The sequence below is a fragment of the Rana temporaria genome, chromosome 7, assembly GCF_905171775.1.
Source record: "Rana temporaria chromosome 7, aRanTem1.1, whole genome shotgun sequence".
NCBI classification, from domain to species: domain Eukaryota; kingdom Metazoa; phylum Chordata; class Amphibia; order Anura; family Ranidae; genus Rana; species Rana temporaria.
The window spans coordinates 9737829-9755328 of NC_053495.1; the positions used below are offsets into that span (position 1 = coordinate 9737829).

At 43.8% G+C, this 17500-nt stretch overlaps 1 protein-coding gene and 1 pseudogene across 1 annotated transcript in view; one reads left to right on the forward strand and one right to left on the reverse strand.

Moving 5' to 3' along the window:
- The window catches only part of LOC120945026, a 258633-nt pseudogene that overhangs the window by 56026 nt on the left and 185107 nt on the right, over positions 1-17500 (forward strand).
- PLXND1 (plexin D1) overlaps positions 209-17500 on the reverse strand; it is a gene marked incomplete at its 3' end in the record, with an annotated part of 162776 nt that continues 145484 nt past the window's right edge. The window contains 5 exon segments of the mRNA XM_040358856.1: positions 209-241; positions 8171-8205; positions 9832-9895; positions 13731-13834; positions 16660-16816. Of these exon segments, the coding sequence (XP_040214790.1) occupies positions 209-241; positions 8171-8205; positions 9832-9895; positions 13731-13834; positions 16660-16816 (393 nt within the window).

A 17500-nucleotide genomic window follows, 5' to 3' on the forward strand; every position in this document is an offset into this window, starting at 1 on the left:
AATCAGTCGCATAGATAGAAACAGAGATACGACGGCGTATTAGCAGATACCCCGTCGTATCTCTTTGGTGAATCTGGCCCTAGATTCCCCGTATTTTGGGGCCACATAAATCAATACAATACTCATTCGCACAGACAGTCACCTTTGTAGAAAGGAGTCGGGTTAAGTAGATTTCTGTAGAACCTTCTGCGGACTCTGCCGGTGGACCTTTGTGTTCCAGTACGTCATCTGTGGGGAGAACCTGAGAGGGGCGACACAAAGGAACGGTCAGCGAGGGACTCAAGACAGGACAATCTTGAATGTATATCTGCATTATCTGCACAGTGAAACAAATTATTATAAAGATTTGACAGTGAGTAAAAAAAAAAATCATATTTTCTCGTCAACTGACTGACACGGAAGCATTGGCTGTCAATACATGTAATCCTCCTGTAGGTGCAGTATAACCAACAATTTATTACTACTGTACCTGTGTCCTTCAATGACTCAAGAAAAGATTTGACAGTGAGTTAAAAAAAATCATATTTTCTTTCTTTGAATATTGAAAGTGATAAGGGGGCGCTAAAGCCATAGGCTAACTTAAAGTGTACCACAATTAGAAGAACATACACTCACTAGACTATATGCATAAATGTGAGTAATTACATGCAATTCGGGCCCTAACAGCAGGAACTGCGTAAGGTGATATATAAAGCAACTGGATCTTGAATACAAAATATAAAGTGCCAATAACCATAGATTGGATATACCGGTGAACAATATAACTGTGAAACACAATGAGAAAAAAAGTGCTCCCAAAACCAGAAAAAAACAAAACAAAAAAGTAAAAAAAGTCCAAAGAAAAAAAATGTATTAACAACACTGTCCATGCACTCTTAGAGTGATAATTGGCTTATTCAAAATCGCAATGATTCAACTTGACCCTGACGATGGCATGCAATCTTCTTGGAATCCATGTGCATACAATTAAAATCTTCACGACTTATGAGTAAACACCCGAGAAGTGCTGATAAAATGGGCTCTTACCAGAGCGATAGGGCTTGCTTAATGAAAAGAAAGCCAAAATCGCATATGCAGAATAATGTCTGCAAACATATGGAGCGTCTTCCACTGGTGTCACAGGCTATCTCCCTCCAGGAAATTAGGCAGATGGGACATGAAAAGGCAGAGAACAACTCATAGTGCAACCCGGTTTATTGAAATAAAAAAATTAAAAACAAAGCAGGGCCAAGTGGCCACTTACACTAACAAGTGCCCAACCCGGCACTAGGTCTGCAGGCTCAGATATGGAGGCAACAGCCTCTCCTTCCGTGTCGGCGCGAATTCCGTCAGGTGTCCTTGCTGACAGCCGAATGCGGGAGGGGGATAAAGTTCAAAAGGAGTGACCAGGCTGCGCCGCCGACGATCGTTTCGTGAATACGTCTTCAGGGGGGCTGCTTTTGATATTTTATTTATTTATTTATCCCACACTTTTATCATTTCTTTTGGCGCGAAAATCACTTCTCTACATATTTTCTTTCTTGTATGTTGAGGAAACAGGAAGCCATTAACCGTTGGGATGCCCAATCCTCCTGTAGGTGGCAGCATAGCCCAACAATTAATTACTACCCGTGTCCTTCAATAGACTCAAGAAATTTGACAGTGAGTAAAAAAAAATAATAATTGTATTTTCTTTCTCGTCTGTTGAAGAAACAGGAATCCATTAATTGTTGGGTTGTCCAATCTCCTGTAGGTGGCAATGAGTACAAAAATCCATTTCCTTCCCTATGTGTCGGTATACCTGACAGGTAAAATAAAAAAAAAAAAAAAAAAAAAAAAAAGAAAATGATCTTTCAATGAGTGTAAAATTGTATTTTATTTCTTGTCCACTGACTGACACAGGAGGCCATTAGCTGTCAAGGTGTCCATTCTCCTGTATGTGGCAGTATAACCCAACAGTTTATTACTACCTGTGTCCTTCAAAGGACTCCAAGAAAATGATTTGACAGTGAGTAAAAAAAATTCATATTTTCTTTCTCGTCTGTTGAGGAAACAGGAAGCCATTAACCGTTGGGGTTGTCCATCCTCCTGTAGGTGGCAGTATAAACCCAGCATTTTATTACTACGGTGTCCTTCAATGCACCCCAAGAAAAACATTTGACAGAGAGTAAAAAAAAACAAACATATTTTCTTTCTCGTCTGTTGAGGAAACAGGAAGCCATTAACTGTTGGGATGTCCCAACCCTCCTGTAGGTGACAATTGAGTACAAAAATCCAATTTCCTCCCTCTGTGTGTCGGATAACCTGACAGGTAATTACTACCCATTTTCCCTCAAAAAAAAAAAGAAAAAAAAAGAAATAATCTTTCAATTAGTGCTAAACAAATAAATAATCTTTCAATTAGTGCTAAAAAAATAAAAAATCTCTCGTCCACTGACTGACACAGGAAGCCATTAGCTGTCAAGGTGTCCCAATTCTCCTGTAGGTGGCAGTATAACTTAACAATTTATACTAGTTGTGGCCTTCAAAGGACTCCAAGAAAAGATTTGACAGTGAGTAAAAAAAAAATATCTTATTTTCTTTCTCGTCTGTTGAGGAAAACAGGAAGTCATTAACTGTTGGGGTGTCCAATCCTCCCGCAGGTGGCAGTATAACCCAACAGTATATGACTTCCTGTGTCCCTCGAAGGACTCCAAGAAACTGATTGGACAGCAAATACACAAGTACAAAAAAATCGTGTTTTCTTCTTCTCCATTGACGGACACAGGAAGAAATACCTGTGGGGAATACACCCTCCTGTAGGTGGCGACGAGTACAAAAATCCTATTTCCAATCCTCCCGTAAGTGTCAGTATAACCTGACGGATAATTACTACCCATTTCCCTCAATAACCCCCAAGAAAATTCTCTTTTTTAAATTAGTGCTAAAAATTCGATTTTCTCGTCCACTGATGGAACACAGGAAGCCATTAGCTATCAAGGTGTCCAATTCTCCTGTATGTGGCAGTATAACCCAACAATTCATTACTTCAAAGCACTCCAAGAAAAACATTTGACACTGAGTAAAACCCACTGTGTGTGTCCCCCCGGCGTCCTCTTCTCCACTGAGTCTGGCCGTTGATTGGATAGATTGATAGCAGCACAGCCATTGGCTCCCGCTGCTGTCAATCACATCCAATGACGTGCCTGCCGGGGGGGCGAGTCATACACTTGGCGTCTATGGACGGCAACTGTATGACACGGGAGCGCGCCCGCCAACTAACCCCCCCAGGAAAGAGCTTCCCAGAGGGGGTTAGCTTTAGCGGGGAGGAGCCAAGACAGACACCGTGGGAGCCCAGAACAGCAGGATCGGGGCCACTCTGTGCAAAACAAACTGCACAGTGGAAACGAACCCATACAACCCCTTTTCTGTTGGGATGTCAAATCCTCCTATAGGTGGCAGTATAATCCAACAGTTAATTACTATTTGTGTCCCTCTATGGCAGAGTCTCACTGCGGCCCTCCTGCTGTGTGAAACTACAAGTCCCCATCTGTCTCTGCCTGTGGGAGTCATGCTTGTAATTGTCAGCCTTGCAATGCCTCATGGGACATGTAGTTTTGCAAAGTTGGAGGGCCGTCACGTTTGAGACCCCTGCTCTATGGACTCTCAAGACAAAATATTTTACGGTGAGTAAAAAAATCTTATTTTCTTTCTCGTCTGTTGAGGAAACAGGAAGCTATTAACTGTTGGGGATGTCCAACCCTCCTGTAGGTGGGCAGCAGGCCCGGATGGCCATAGGGCATAACGGGCATATGCCTGGTGGGCCGCAGTTGCAGGGCCGAGAGGGGATGCCCCAGTTTACCTGATAGCAAGATCCCTCACACCCCCCCGCCACAACACAGCGCTAAGATAGAGAGAGATGAGCGGGGGGCGATTCTCCTTCCCCTCCCCTTGCTGCCCGCAGGACCAGTTAGAGGAGAGAGCTGCTTCTACTCCTCCCTCTCCTCCTCCTCATGTGTCTGCCCCGCCCACTCTCCCCGACAGACACTGTTCTGCTGCCTAAGGGATGTGGGCGGGAATATTCAAGATAAAGCCAAACAGAAAGGAAAGATGGAGTCTCATATCCATCCAGTCAGTCCCTCCTGCCTCTGACTGAGTCCTGTAAACTGATGTAAGTGGTGCCCTTAATTCCCTTCTCTCTCTTTCTCTCTCTTCACCTTTCTTTCTTTCTCTCTCCCTATTATCTATCTATCTTTATCTATCTATCTTCCTTCCCTTCTTTCTTTCTATCTCTGTCTGTCTATCTATCTATCTATCTATCTATCTATCTATCTATCTATATATATCTCTCTTTATCTATCTATCTTCCTTCCCTTCTTTCTTTCTATCTGTATCTATCTTCCTTCCCTTCTTTCTTTCTATCTGTATCTATCTTCCTTACTTTCTATCTACTTATCTATCTATCTTCCTTCCCTTCTTTCTTTCTATCTCTGTCTGTCTATCTATCTATATCTACTGTATCTATCTATCTATCTATCTATCTATCTATCTATCTATCTATCTATCTATCTTCCTTCCTCCCCTTCTTTCTTTCTATCTTTATCTATCTTCATTCCTTTCTATATATCTATCTTTATTTATCTATCTATCTATATCTATCTTTATCTATCTTTCTTTGTTTCTTTCTCTATCTTCTTTCCTTCCCTTCTTTCTATCTGTTTTTTTATTTTTCTCTATCTATCTATCTATCTATCTATCTATCTATCTATCTATCTATCTCTCTATCTATCTATCTATCCACCTTCCTTTCTTTCTATCTTTATCTTTCTTTGTATCTTTCTTTCTTTCTTTCTTTCTTTCTTTCTTTCTTTCTTTCTTTCTCTCTCTCTCTCTCTGTCTATCTATATTTCTTTATCTCACCCCACATCCCATCACTAACCCCCGCCGCGCCAGTCTAAAATGCCTGGGCCTATTTTTTGTCCCAGTCCGGGCCTGGGTGGCAGTATAATCCAACAGCTAATTACTATCTGTATCCATCTATGGACTCAAAGAAAGAGATTTTAAGGTGAGTACAATCTCTTATTTTGTTGTAAAGGATGTTTAGAATGAAATTAAAATTATTGGCAGGGGTTCCACCTTAAACCCCAGTTGCCTTTACAGTTGTACGGAAGGGCCCGAGGTCGGGGAAGAACGTTGTCATTCCATGGACCCCCGACTCGAGTCTACTAAAATTGGAAGCCTCTTTCCATCACCTGCAGGCAGGATGGCCCCCCATGGAGACCCTATGAAGGGGGATGTGCTCACACGCACGATGCGTGTTACTTCCATGTTTTCTGTTAATATCTGGAAATAAGAACCGTCTGTGTGACCGCAAACTAATTTTACAGCAGGCTGCGAGAGAGATAGAACTGGGGGGGTTACAATAACCTGGCATTCCTCGAATGACCCCAGATTCCTGTCTGGCAGTGTTATCGCAGGCACATGGCGGCCTGATTCCAATTACACAGACTTCTGTAATATCTGTAAGATTATCTCATAACCCGGCCGTCTCCATCAGTTTATTTCTAAAAATACACTTTTTTTTTTTTTTTTTTTTTTGTACTATGGGTTACCTACCCCTTCCCCTCCTCCATCCCCTCCAAGACGGTGAAAAACGACCTTGGAACAATTCGGGAGTGTTGAAAAAAGTTGAGTGAAAACAGCTCAAACTTTATCAAAGTGATGAGAGTTCTCAGCAAGTTGACTGCGCACTTACAATTTACATTTTTTATTTTTCCTTTGGCGAGGATCGAATTTAACATCAATCACATCCATGTGGCAGGGAGCTGTCGTTTGTTTAATTTGCATGTCAGGCAAGATTTGAGGTTATTTTTCTGTATGTCTATATATAAGTGTATCAACTCTTGTTCAGCTTTAAGATTTATCAAATAGATTTATAAAATATTTCATTTAAATTGTATTAAATATGACAAATTATTCAATTTAAATAAATATTACAAAAATAAAACAAATATATATATATATAAAATAATAATAATAATAATAAAAAAAGAATAATAAAAAAAAAAGAAAATTAACCACATCATAAATATTTCATTTAAATTGCATTAAATATTACAAATTAATTTAATTGAAATAAATATTTAAAAAAATATAAAAAAATAATAATAATAATAAAAAAAATTAACCACATCAGAACTCATACTGTACCTGTACACTGTAATGTTAATGTTTGAACTATGGGCCTGTTTATTTGGTGATAACATTGTCATTACTTAGGATAGCAAAGTAATTAATATACTACTTTTTCTGGACAAACTATGCTTTTTTTTTTTTTTTGGCAGTGCTGTTCTTGTAAAAAAATATTACATTTTTTATGTAATCTTTAGATCAACAGATGTAAGATAAACACATATTTTTTTTTTCTGATCAATTTTACTTAAAAAAAAAAAGTAATAAAAAGTATACATATACATTTCTTTGGCAAGATCGAATTTAAACATCAAATCACATCCATGTGGCAGGGAGCTGTCGTTTGTTTAATTTGCATGTCAGGCAAGATTTGAGGTTATATTTCTGTATGTCTATATATAAGTGTATCAACTCTTGTTCAACTTTAGGATTTATTAAATAGATTTAAAAAAAATGTTTTCATTTTAATTGTATTAAATATGACAAATTATTAAATTTAAATAAATATTTAAAAAATAAAACAAATATAAAAAAAAATAATAATAATAATAATAATAAAAAGAATATAAAAAAAAAAAGAATAATAAAAAAAAAATTAACCACATCAGAACTCATAATGTACCTCTACACTGTAATGTTAACGTTTGAACTATGGGCCTGTTTATTTGGTGATAACATTGTCATTATTTAGGATAGCAAAGTAATTCATATACTACTTTTTCTGGACAAACTAGGCTTTTTTTTTTGGCAGTGCTGTTCTTGTAAAAAAAAAATTTTTATGTAATCTTTAGATCAACAGATGTAAGATAAACACATTTTTTTTTTTATCTGATCCAATTTTACTTTTAAAAAAAAAAAGTAAATAAAAAGTATACATATACATTTCTTTGGCGAATATCGAATTTAAACATCAATGACATCCAAGTGGCAGGGAGCTGTCGTTTGTTTAATTTGCATGTCAGGCAAGATTGAGGTTATATTTCTGTATGTCTATATATAAGTGTATCAACTCGTGTTCAACTTTAAGATTTATCAAATAGATTTATAAAATATTTCATTTAAATTGTATTAAATATTACAAATTATTAATTTAAATGAATATTTAAAAAATAAAGCAAATATTAAAAAAGAATAATAATAATAAAAAAAGAATAATACCAAATAAAAAAAAAGAAAATTAACCACATCAGAACTCATACTGTACCTGTACACTGTAATGTTAACATTTAAACTATGGGCCTGTTTATTTGGTGATACTACTTTTTCTGGACAAACTATGTTTTTTTATTTGGCAATGCTGTTCTTGTAAAAAAATATTTTATTTTTTATGTAATCTTTAGATCAACAGATTTAAAATAATAAACACATTTTTTTTTATCTGATCAATTGTACGTTAAGAAAAGTAATTTTACTGTAAATAAAAAGTATACATATACATTTCTTTGGCGAAGATCGAATTCATACATCAATCCCATCCATGTGGCAGGGAGCTGTCGTTTGTTTAATTTGCATGTCAGGCAAGATTTGAGGTTATTTTTTCTGTATGTCTATATATAAGTGTATCAACTCTTGTTCAACTTTACAATTTTTTAAATAGGTTTATAAAATATTTAATTTAAATTGTATTAAATATTACAAATTATTTAATTTAAATAAATATTTAAAAAAATAAAACAAATATATATATATAAAAAAAAAGTAAAAATAAATAAATAAATTAATAAATTAACCACATCAGAACTCATACTTTACCTGTACACTGTAATGTTAACATTTGAACTATGGGCCTGTTTATTTGGTGATAACATTGTCATTACTTGGGATAGCAAAGTAATTCATATATTACTTTTTCTGGACAAACTAGGCTTTTTTTTTTTTTTTTTGGCAATGCTGTTCTTGTAAAAAAATATACAGCACATCCTCAGCGAGATCTGCTAAAATTGTAATTTTAAAATATTTGGTTAAAACATTTCCGGCTCAGACTCTACCAAAAAAAGATACAATTTTATACATAACTTACCAGATGGAAGTACTTGTCAGTGTCCAGGTCTTTTGCTGAAACAAAAAAACAAAAACAAAAAAAAGACAATAAAAACCTTTACGATAAAACAAAAAACAAAACAAGAACAATTAAAAGAAAGCCTACTCAGGTAATCTTCATTTTACATCATTCACTGCAGCCAGATTCAGCAGGATCTGCACATATGGGATATTGGCTGCTGGTCAAGAAGACCCACCACTTGCTTGTGCTATATACCCTGATCTGTGATGCTAAGCTGTATACCCTGATCTGTGATGCTGAGCTGTATACTCTGATCTGTGATGCTGAGCTGTATACTCTGATCTGTGATGCTAAGCTGTATACCCTAAGCTGTATATCCTGAGCTGTGAGGCTGAGCTGTATACCTCAATCTGTGATGCTGGGCTGTATACCCCGAGCTGTATATCCTGATCTGTGATGCTGAGCTGAATACACTGAGCTGTATACCCTGATCTGTATACCCTGATCTGTGATGCTGAACTGTATATCCTGCGCTGTATACCCTGAGATGTGAGGCTGAGCTGTATACCCCAAGCTGTATACCTTAAATCTGTGATGCTGAGCTGTATACCCCAAAGCTGTATACCTGATCTGTGATGCTGAGCTGAATACACTGAGCTGTATACCCTGGCTGTGATGCTGAGCTGTATAACCTGATCTGTGATGCTGGGCTATATACCCTGAGCTGTATACTCTGTCCTGTGATGCTGAGTTGTATACTCTGTCCTGTAATACTGAGCTGTATACTCTGTCCTGTAATGCTGGGGCTGTATACTCTGTCCTGTAATGCTGAGCTGTATACTCTGTCCTGTGATGCTGAGCTGTATACTCTGTCCTGTAATGCTGAGCTGTATACTCTGTCCTGTAATGCTGAGCTGTATACTCTGTCCTGTAATGCTGGGGCTGTATACTCTGTCCTGTGATTCTGGGGCTGTATACTCTGTCCTGTAATGCTGGGGCTGTATACTCTGTCCTGTGATTCTGGGGTTGTATACTCTGTCCTGTAATGCTGAGCTGTATACTCTGTCCTGTGATTCTGGGGTTGTATACTCTGTCCTGTAATGCTGAGCTGTATACTCTGTCCTGTAATGCTGGGGCTGTATACACCTGACACTATGGGTGGAAGCAAGTGGAATACAGGGGACAGAGTGGGTGGATTATATAACGGGTGTGGCTAATGAAAAGTGGGAGGGGTCAAAAAGAAAGGGTGGTGTCTGGCGCCCCCCCCCCATCCTAAAACTTCACCAGCCACCACTGTTTTTCACAAGGCTCCTGGACCGTCATGACTCTGTGCTGCATCCTCTCCCACTGAGGAATACAGTGAGGATTTAAGTGAGCAGCACTGGGAACCTGAGTACACACCAGCTGCATTTTCACAGGTCCGCAGTCAGGGCCAATCAGATGAATTTCATGATTGATTCAGCACGTTGCAGAGAAGGACCCTTGCTCGCTGTGTAGAAGCAGTGGTCCCTATGCAGGGTTGGGATACACCCCCCCGCCCCCCGCCTGCTAAGGGTGTCCGACCTCTACGGAGAGACCGCTGCTTCCACACTGAGAACAAGGGCCCTTCCTTGCAGCATGCTGGCAGGGGACAGGCTTTTCTACTCAAGCCTTTTATGTTGATGTAAATCTTTGCTCACCTCGCCCCAATGTGTTATCTCTCTGATCCTTCAAGCTCATGGCCAACGAAGCTCCATCACAGACCTGTTAGGAAAATAATGTCAGACCGTCATACACTGCACACTGTGAGGTTCATCTTTTACAGTTCAATTAATCCAAGTTAACAGTGAATGCAATCAATGAGCTACTAATACCATCCAGCAAGTACTGCAACTGTGCCAATGTAGAAAAGTTCACTCAGTTATCTGTGTATTGCACTGCAACCAGAATCCAGGCAGCACCCCGAAGGGTCCCTGGGAGTGTACTTCCCTTCCCAATGCCTGTGCTGGGTAGTTACCTCCCCCTTTCTGTATCACCAATCACCTTCACACTACCACAGCTTAATCTGATTGGTCACTGTGAGAAATGTCTTACCTCGGCCGGGCGGCAGATGCACAGATACGTAATGGTGCCACCCGGCGCCATTTTTGAATAGCCGATCGAGTCAGGAGGACTCAGGAGGGACACTTTGGCAGTGACACTCGCCAGGCAGAGGCAGAGGACGGAGCCGTGACAGCACAGCCCAGAGTCCAGCCCTGCTTCAAGGTAATAAAGAAGATGGTGGCAGAAGGTGATGGTGGCACTGTGGCAGGAGGTTGTGGGGCAGGAGGTGATGGTGGCACTGTGGCAGGAGGTTGTGGGGCAGGAGGTGATGGTGGCACTGTGGCAGGAGGTGATGGTGGCACTGTGGCAGGAGGTTGAGGGGCAGGAGGTGATGGTGGCACTGTGGCAGGAGGTTGAGGGGCAGGAGGTGATGGTGGCACTGTGGCAGGAGGTTGTGGGGCAGGAGGTGATGGTGGCACTGTGGCAGGAGGTTGAGGGGCAGGAGGTGATGGTGGCACTGTGGCAGGAGGTTGAGGGGCAGGAGGTGATGGTGGCACTGTGGCAAGAGGTTGTGGGGCAGGAGGTGATGGTGGCACTGTGGTAGGAGGTTGTGGGGCAGAAGGTGATGGTGGCACTGTGGCAGGAGGTTGTGGGACAGGAGGTGATGGTGGCACTGTGGCAGGAGGTTGTGGGACAGGAGGTGATGGTGGCACTGTGGCAGGAGGTTGTGGGGCAGGAGGTGATGGTGGCACTGTGGCAGGAGGTTGTGGGACAGGAGGTGATGGTGGCACTGTGGCAGGAGGTTGTGGGACAGGAGGTGGTGGTGGCACTGTGGCAGGAGGTTGTGGGACAGGAGGTGATGGTGGCACTGTGGCAGGAGGTTGTGGGACAGGAGGTGATGGTGGCACTGTGGCAGGAGGTTGTGGGACAGGAGGTGATGGTGGCACTGTGGCAGGAGGTTGTGGGACAGGAGGTGATGGTGGCACTGTGGCAGGAGGTTGAGGGGCAGGAGGTGATGGTGGCACTGTGGCAGGAGGTTGTGGGGCAGGAGTTGATGGTGGCACTGTGGCAGGAGGTTGAGGGGCAGGAGGTGATGGTGTCAGGAGGTGGGGGTGGTGTTTTAACATACAATTATTTATAAAAAAAAAGAATCGGGCAAGTTAGGCGGCCGCGAGGCCCCTGTGACTGCGAGGCCTTAGGCGACCGCCTAATTTGTCTAATTAAAGAGCCGCCTCTGTTAATAGGAGAATCTCCACACTGCACTGCACTGCAGTGCACTGCATCTTTAGGAGTCTCCAAACTACGGCCCTCCAGTTGTTCAGGAACTACAATTCCCATCACGCCTAGTCATGGCTGTGAATGTCAGCGTATCACAATGCCTCATGGGACGTGTAGTTCCACAACAGCTGGAGGGCCATAGTTTGGCGATCCTTAAGCTTTGCCCCTTTTCTTCTATGGAATGGCCAGTACAAATCCGTCTATGGAAGCTCCGATGAGCGCCAAACGTTTCCTGCGTCTGTCTTTATGTTCTCTTAGAACAATAAAACTTCGAACACAGAAACCTCCGGACGTCATTTAATATACATTTTTCTCATTATAGACGTCTAAAAATATCATTCGCAACAATACATGAGCAACATGTGCCGCCGTTGTGGCTTTAGCTGGCGGCAAATATATATATATAAAAAACATTTTGCACTATACTAATTTTTAACAACTGCAGACAGCACCATATATACAGTATCTCACAAAAGTAAGTACACCCCTAACATTTTTGAAAAATATTTTATTACCGTATATACTCGAGTATAAGCCAAGTTTTTCAGCACATTATTTTTTGTCCTGAAAATGCCCCCCTGGGCACACATGTAGCCCCCACTCTTCCTCTACAAGTGTGAAAAGTTTGTTGGCCGGGGAGCACCGATTTTTCAAACCCGGGCACCCCTTCCATAGACTCCCATGTTAAACGGTCATTTCTCCGGTGATTTTTGGGGACCCGGTACCGGCCGGACGTAGGTCCCCTGGACCCGGAACTTGGCACACATGTAGTCTCATTACTCCTCTACAAGTGTGCAACATTTTTTAGTCTGGGGGACCTACGGCTGGGGAGCACCAATTTTTCAAAGCCGGGCACCCCTTCCATAGACTCCCATGTTAAATGTCAGGCCCCGTACACACGGCCGAGAAAATCGTCGAGCAAAACACATCGTTTTGCTCGTCGAGTTCCTTGTGAAGCCGCCGAGGATCTCGGCGAGACAAGTTTCCCCGCTGACTAACGAGGAAATAGAGAACATGTTCTCTATTTGGCCCGACGAGATCCTCGTCGGTTTTCTCGGCAGAATACAGCTCCGATCGAGTTTCTGGCTGAATTCTGCCGAGAAACTCGGCCGTGTGTACGGGGCCTCAGTCTAGTCATGGGCACAGTGAGGCATGGACACAGTGAGGCATGCACATGGGCACAGTGAGGCATAAGCACAGTGAGGCATGGACATGGGCACAGTGAGGCATGGGCACAGTGAGGCATGGACATGGACACAATGAGGCATAGACACAGTGAGGCATGGGCACAGTGAGGCATGGGCACAGTGAGGCATGGACACAGTGAGGCATGGACATAGGCACAGTGAGGCATGGACATAGACACAGTGAGGCAAAATGAGGCACAGTGAGACATGCAGATAGACACCCACGGCTTATACTCGAGTCAATACGTTTTCCCATTTTTTAGCTGGATTCAGAAAGCTTGGCTGTCGTTTCCGCGTAGAAATTTGAAAATTTTACGTCGTTTGCGTAAGTCGTCCGTGAATGGGGCTGGACGTAATTTAAGTTCACGTTGGAAAACCAATACGTCCTTGTGGCGTACTTTGGAGCAATGCACACTGGGATATGTACACAGACGGCGCATTCGCCGTTCGTACAAAACGGCAATCACGTCGGGTCACCACCCATTTACATAAAACATGCCCCCTCATCCTCATTTGAATTGGGCACGCTTACGCCGGCCCCATTTACGCTACGCCGCCGTAACTTAGGAGGCAAGTGCTTTGTGAATACAGCACTTGCCTCTCTGACTTACGGCGGCGTAGCGTATATGCGATACGCTACGCCACCTGAAAGATGCGCCGCCGTACCTGAATCCAGCTATTTGTGTAGTGAAATTAGGTGTCTCAGCTTATATTCGGGTCGGCTTATACTCGAGTATATACGGTATATCTTTTCATGTGACAACACTGAAGAAAATACACTTTGCTACAATTTGGACATTTGTACTTAGGGGTGTCCTCACTTTTGTTGCCAGCGGTTTAGACATTAATGGCTGTGTGTTGAGTTATTTTGAGGGGACAGAAAATGTACACCGTTATACAAGCTGTACACTCACTACACAACATTGTAGCAAAGTGATATTTCTTCAGTGTTGTCACATGAAAAGGTTCACAGAAATGTGGGGGGTGTACTTACTTTTGTGAGATACTGTATATATATATATTTTTTTTTTTCTCATGGGTCAGTTGCAAGCCAGCATTGGTGTCCATATCATTGGCAGCACTTCTGGTACCTTATAATGTGAGAGTGTGTTCAGCTTCTTCCTTCCGTCCTCCATGAGTGACGTATCGTCCAGATCTCGCAGGATAAGGGGTTGGGAAAGGGAGGCAAACCATTCTGCGGAGGAAGAAGAACAACATAAACATAAACGCCCAAAGATCCCGTTCACTGTCGTAAATACCGCGCCTGCCTTTCGGCACCTGCAAGGATTTGAATTTAAGCTGCTGTGAGTGGCCACCTTCAGCCAGGAGGCGTGGCTTATTGCAGTCCTGCTGGAGAGAAAGCCGGTGTTTTTTTTACTTTTACTTTCACCTGGTAATCCTGCCAGAATAATACTTCCTGTTCAAGAATGAGTACCCTCACTGGCATGAGCACAGGGCATGCCAGGTGTGCCAGGACACACCCTAATCACTCCATGCAGCACAGATTCCCCCTTCTGCCCAGGTCCCCCGAACCCCCCGCAGTGCTGCCAGCTTTCCTCTTCTCCTTTCCCACCGGCTGCTCACCCTTTATCAGCCCCGACCCTGTATCAGCCCCTTCCTTTTCTGAATGAACACGGTGAGCGATTAGTACCGATTACTCGCTGTGTCCATTCATAACTGAAGCCTAGTAAACTGTTTGCTAAGCAGCAGTTTGTGAATGAACAGGAAACTTCTCAGCACAGAGTGCTTCCCATTCATTCACTGACTAGTGTGGCTGAGGCTGAAGAGATAGTGGCTGTCTGTGTAGACCCCCGATATTTCACCAAAGCCCCCAACTCCTAAAAAAATTTAATTAAATGAAAAATATTGTAAGAATATACAAAGAAAAAAAGAAAAAAATTATAAAAAAACGACTGACACCGTCCTCTGCCCTACTGACACCAACCTCATCCCTACTGACAACCACCTCTGCCCTACTGACACCAGCCACTGTCCAACTGACACCAACCACTGCCCTAATGACACCAACCTCTGCCCTGACTTGTCCACTGCCCTACTGACACCCACCTCAGCCCAAATAACATCAACCTCTGCCCTACGGACACGTCCTCTGCCCTACGGACACAAACCTCTGCCCTACTGACACAAACCTCTGCCCTACTGACACCAGCCACTGCCCTTCTTACACTGTTCTCTGCCCTAATGACACCAATCTCTGCCCTAATGACACTGTCCTCTGCCCTACTGAAGCCAACCACTGCCCTACTGACACCCACCTCTGCCCTACTGACATGTCCACAGCTCTACTGACACCCACCTCTGCCCTACTGACATGTCCACAGCTCTACTGACACCCACCTCTGCCCTACTGACACCAACCACTGCCCTACTGACACCAACCACTGCCCTACTGACACCAACCACTGCCCTAATGACACATCCTCTGCCCTAATGACACCAACCATTGCTATACTGACACTAACCATTGCTATACTGACACCAACCACTGCCCTAATGACACCCACCTCTGCCCTACTGACACCAACCTCAGCCCTACTGACACCAACCTCAGCCCTACTGACACCCACCTCTGCCCTACTGACATGTCCACAGCCCTACTGACACCCACCTCTGCCCTACTGGCACCAACCACTGCCCTACTGACACCAACGTCAGCCCTACTGACACCAACCACTGCCCTACTGACACCAACCACTGCCCTACTGACACCAACCACTGCCCTACTGACACCCACCTCTGCCCTAATGACACATCCACTGCCCTACTGACACCAACCTCTGCCCTTCTTACACTGTCCTCTGCCCTACTGAAGCCAACCACTGCCCTACTGACACAAACCTTTGCCCTAATGACACATCCACAGCCCTACTGACACCAGCCACTGCCCAACTGACACCAACCACTGCCCTAATGACACCCACCTCTGCCCTACTGACACCAACCTCTGCCCTTCTTACACTGTTCTCTGCCCTACTGACACCCACCTCTGCCCTACTGACATGTCCACAGCACTACTGACACCCACCTCTGCCCTACTGACACCAACCACTGACTTACTTACACTGTTCTCTGCCCTACTGACACCCACCTCTGCCCTACTGACATGTCCACAGCACTACTGACACCCACCTCTGCCCTACTGACACCAACCACTGCCCTACTGACACCAACCACTGACCTACTGACACCCACCTCTGCCCTACTGACACCGTCCACAGCACTACTGACACCCACCTCTGCCCTACTGACACTAACCACTGCCCTCCTGACACCAACCACTGCCCTCCTGACACCAACCACTGCCCTGCTGACACCAACCACTGCCCTACTGACACCAACCACTGCCCTAATGGCACCCACCTCTGCCCTTATGACACATCCACTGCCCTACTGACACTGTCCTCTGCCCTACTGAAGCCAACCACTGCCTTACTGACACGAACCTTTGCCCTAATGACACATCCACAGCCCTACTGACACCAACCACCAAGCTCTGCTGATTTTATCATCCAATCATATGCAAGCTAAAAAAAAAATTTTTTTTATTCCTTGCATGTCACCGCTCGGATCTACAAGGTCTGCACTTTCAAGTGCACTTGTAATGCAAAGTAGATTTGCCTTTAGTAAATAACCCCCATAGTGTATATATATATATATATATTTGTGTGTTTGAACTCTAATGCCATAGAGTTCATTTAAAGTCCCACCCTATTCCTTATTGTTCAAAATATTGGGGATGGAAGCGCTTGGCTCTATGCCTTGCGCCTCATTTAAAGTCCCACCCATTTAGTTTCTTGCAGCTAATGCAATAGACTGCGCACACCTCTGCTCACTGTACTGTATCTATGGAGAAGAAGCGTTGTCACTCTAGAGCAGGAAGTGTTTTAAGACTAAACAGCAACTCCCACTCACTTCCATAGGGGGAGGTGGTCTGTAGTCCACAGTGGGGGGGAACTGATAGTTGAGATAACCCCGTGTGGACAGTGCGGTGACACTTACCCAAATCCACATCCTCCACCTGAGGCCACTGGGAAAAGGGCAGGTTCTTGCAGAAAGCCTCCAGGATCTTCTCTTTGCACTGGCTGATGGTGTCCGTGTCCAACGCGCGCACGCTCAGCGAGTCCATGCCGCAGACCTGGAAGGACACGTTGAGGTTCTGCCAAGAGAGGTTGTGAGAGAGAATTAGGCGGGCCGAACCGGGACAGAGAAAACACCAAACAGGAAATCCCCCAGACTGGCTGTCTTCCCTGGGCTTTCCTTTACTCCATGCATTCTGTACAGACAAGCAATGGCGTCACTAAGGGGGGCCAGAGGGGGCCCTGACCCCCCCCCCCCCGAAATTATGCTGTGCCCCATCAATTAAAACACATTTGTGTTCCTATATGTAGCGGGTGCCCCGCATCTTTCTGGGACACAGGCAAAGCGTCCTGACCTTTTTACTGCAGGGGGATTCCTCCCCCGCCCCCAAGTCGTCTCTTGACTACATATTCTAGGCAAGAACTGAGCAAGAACTCCTCTACTGATTTCTGATTGGCTGTCTCTGATGAACTGCTGTTGAGAAAGTCAAGCGCCAGGCAGAAGGTGGGGCACACAGGGAACATAAGCAGGTGATTTGTAGCTGTTTCAAGAGGCAACTTAGCTTTCCTTTGCCTACATTCAGCAAGACCTCCTCAACTTTTTTCTGATTGGCTGTCTCTGTTGAATTGCTAGAGAGAACGCCAAGTAGCAAGTAGAAGGAGGGGCGCGCACACACAGAAAATGACCTGCATCTGTTTCCAGAGACCACTCAGCTAGTAAGTTGTAGGCGGACTCTTGGCTACAATCAGCATTAACTCCTCTA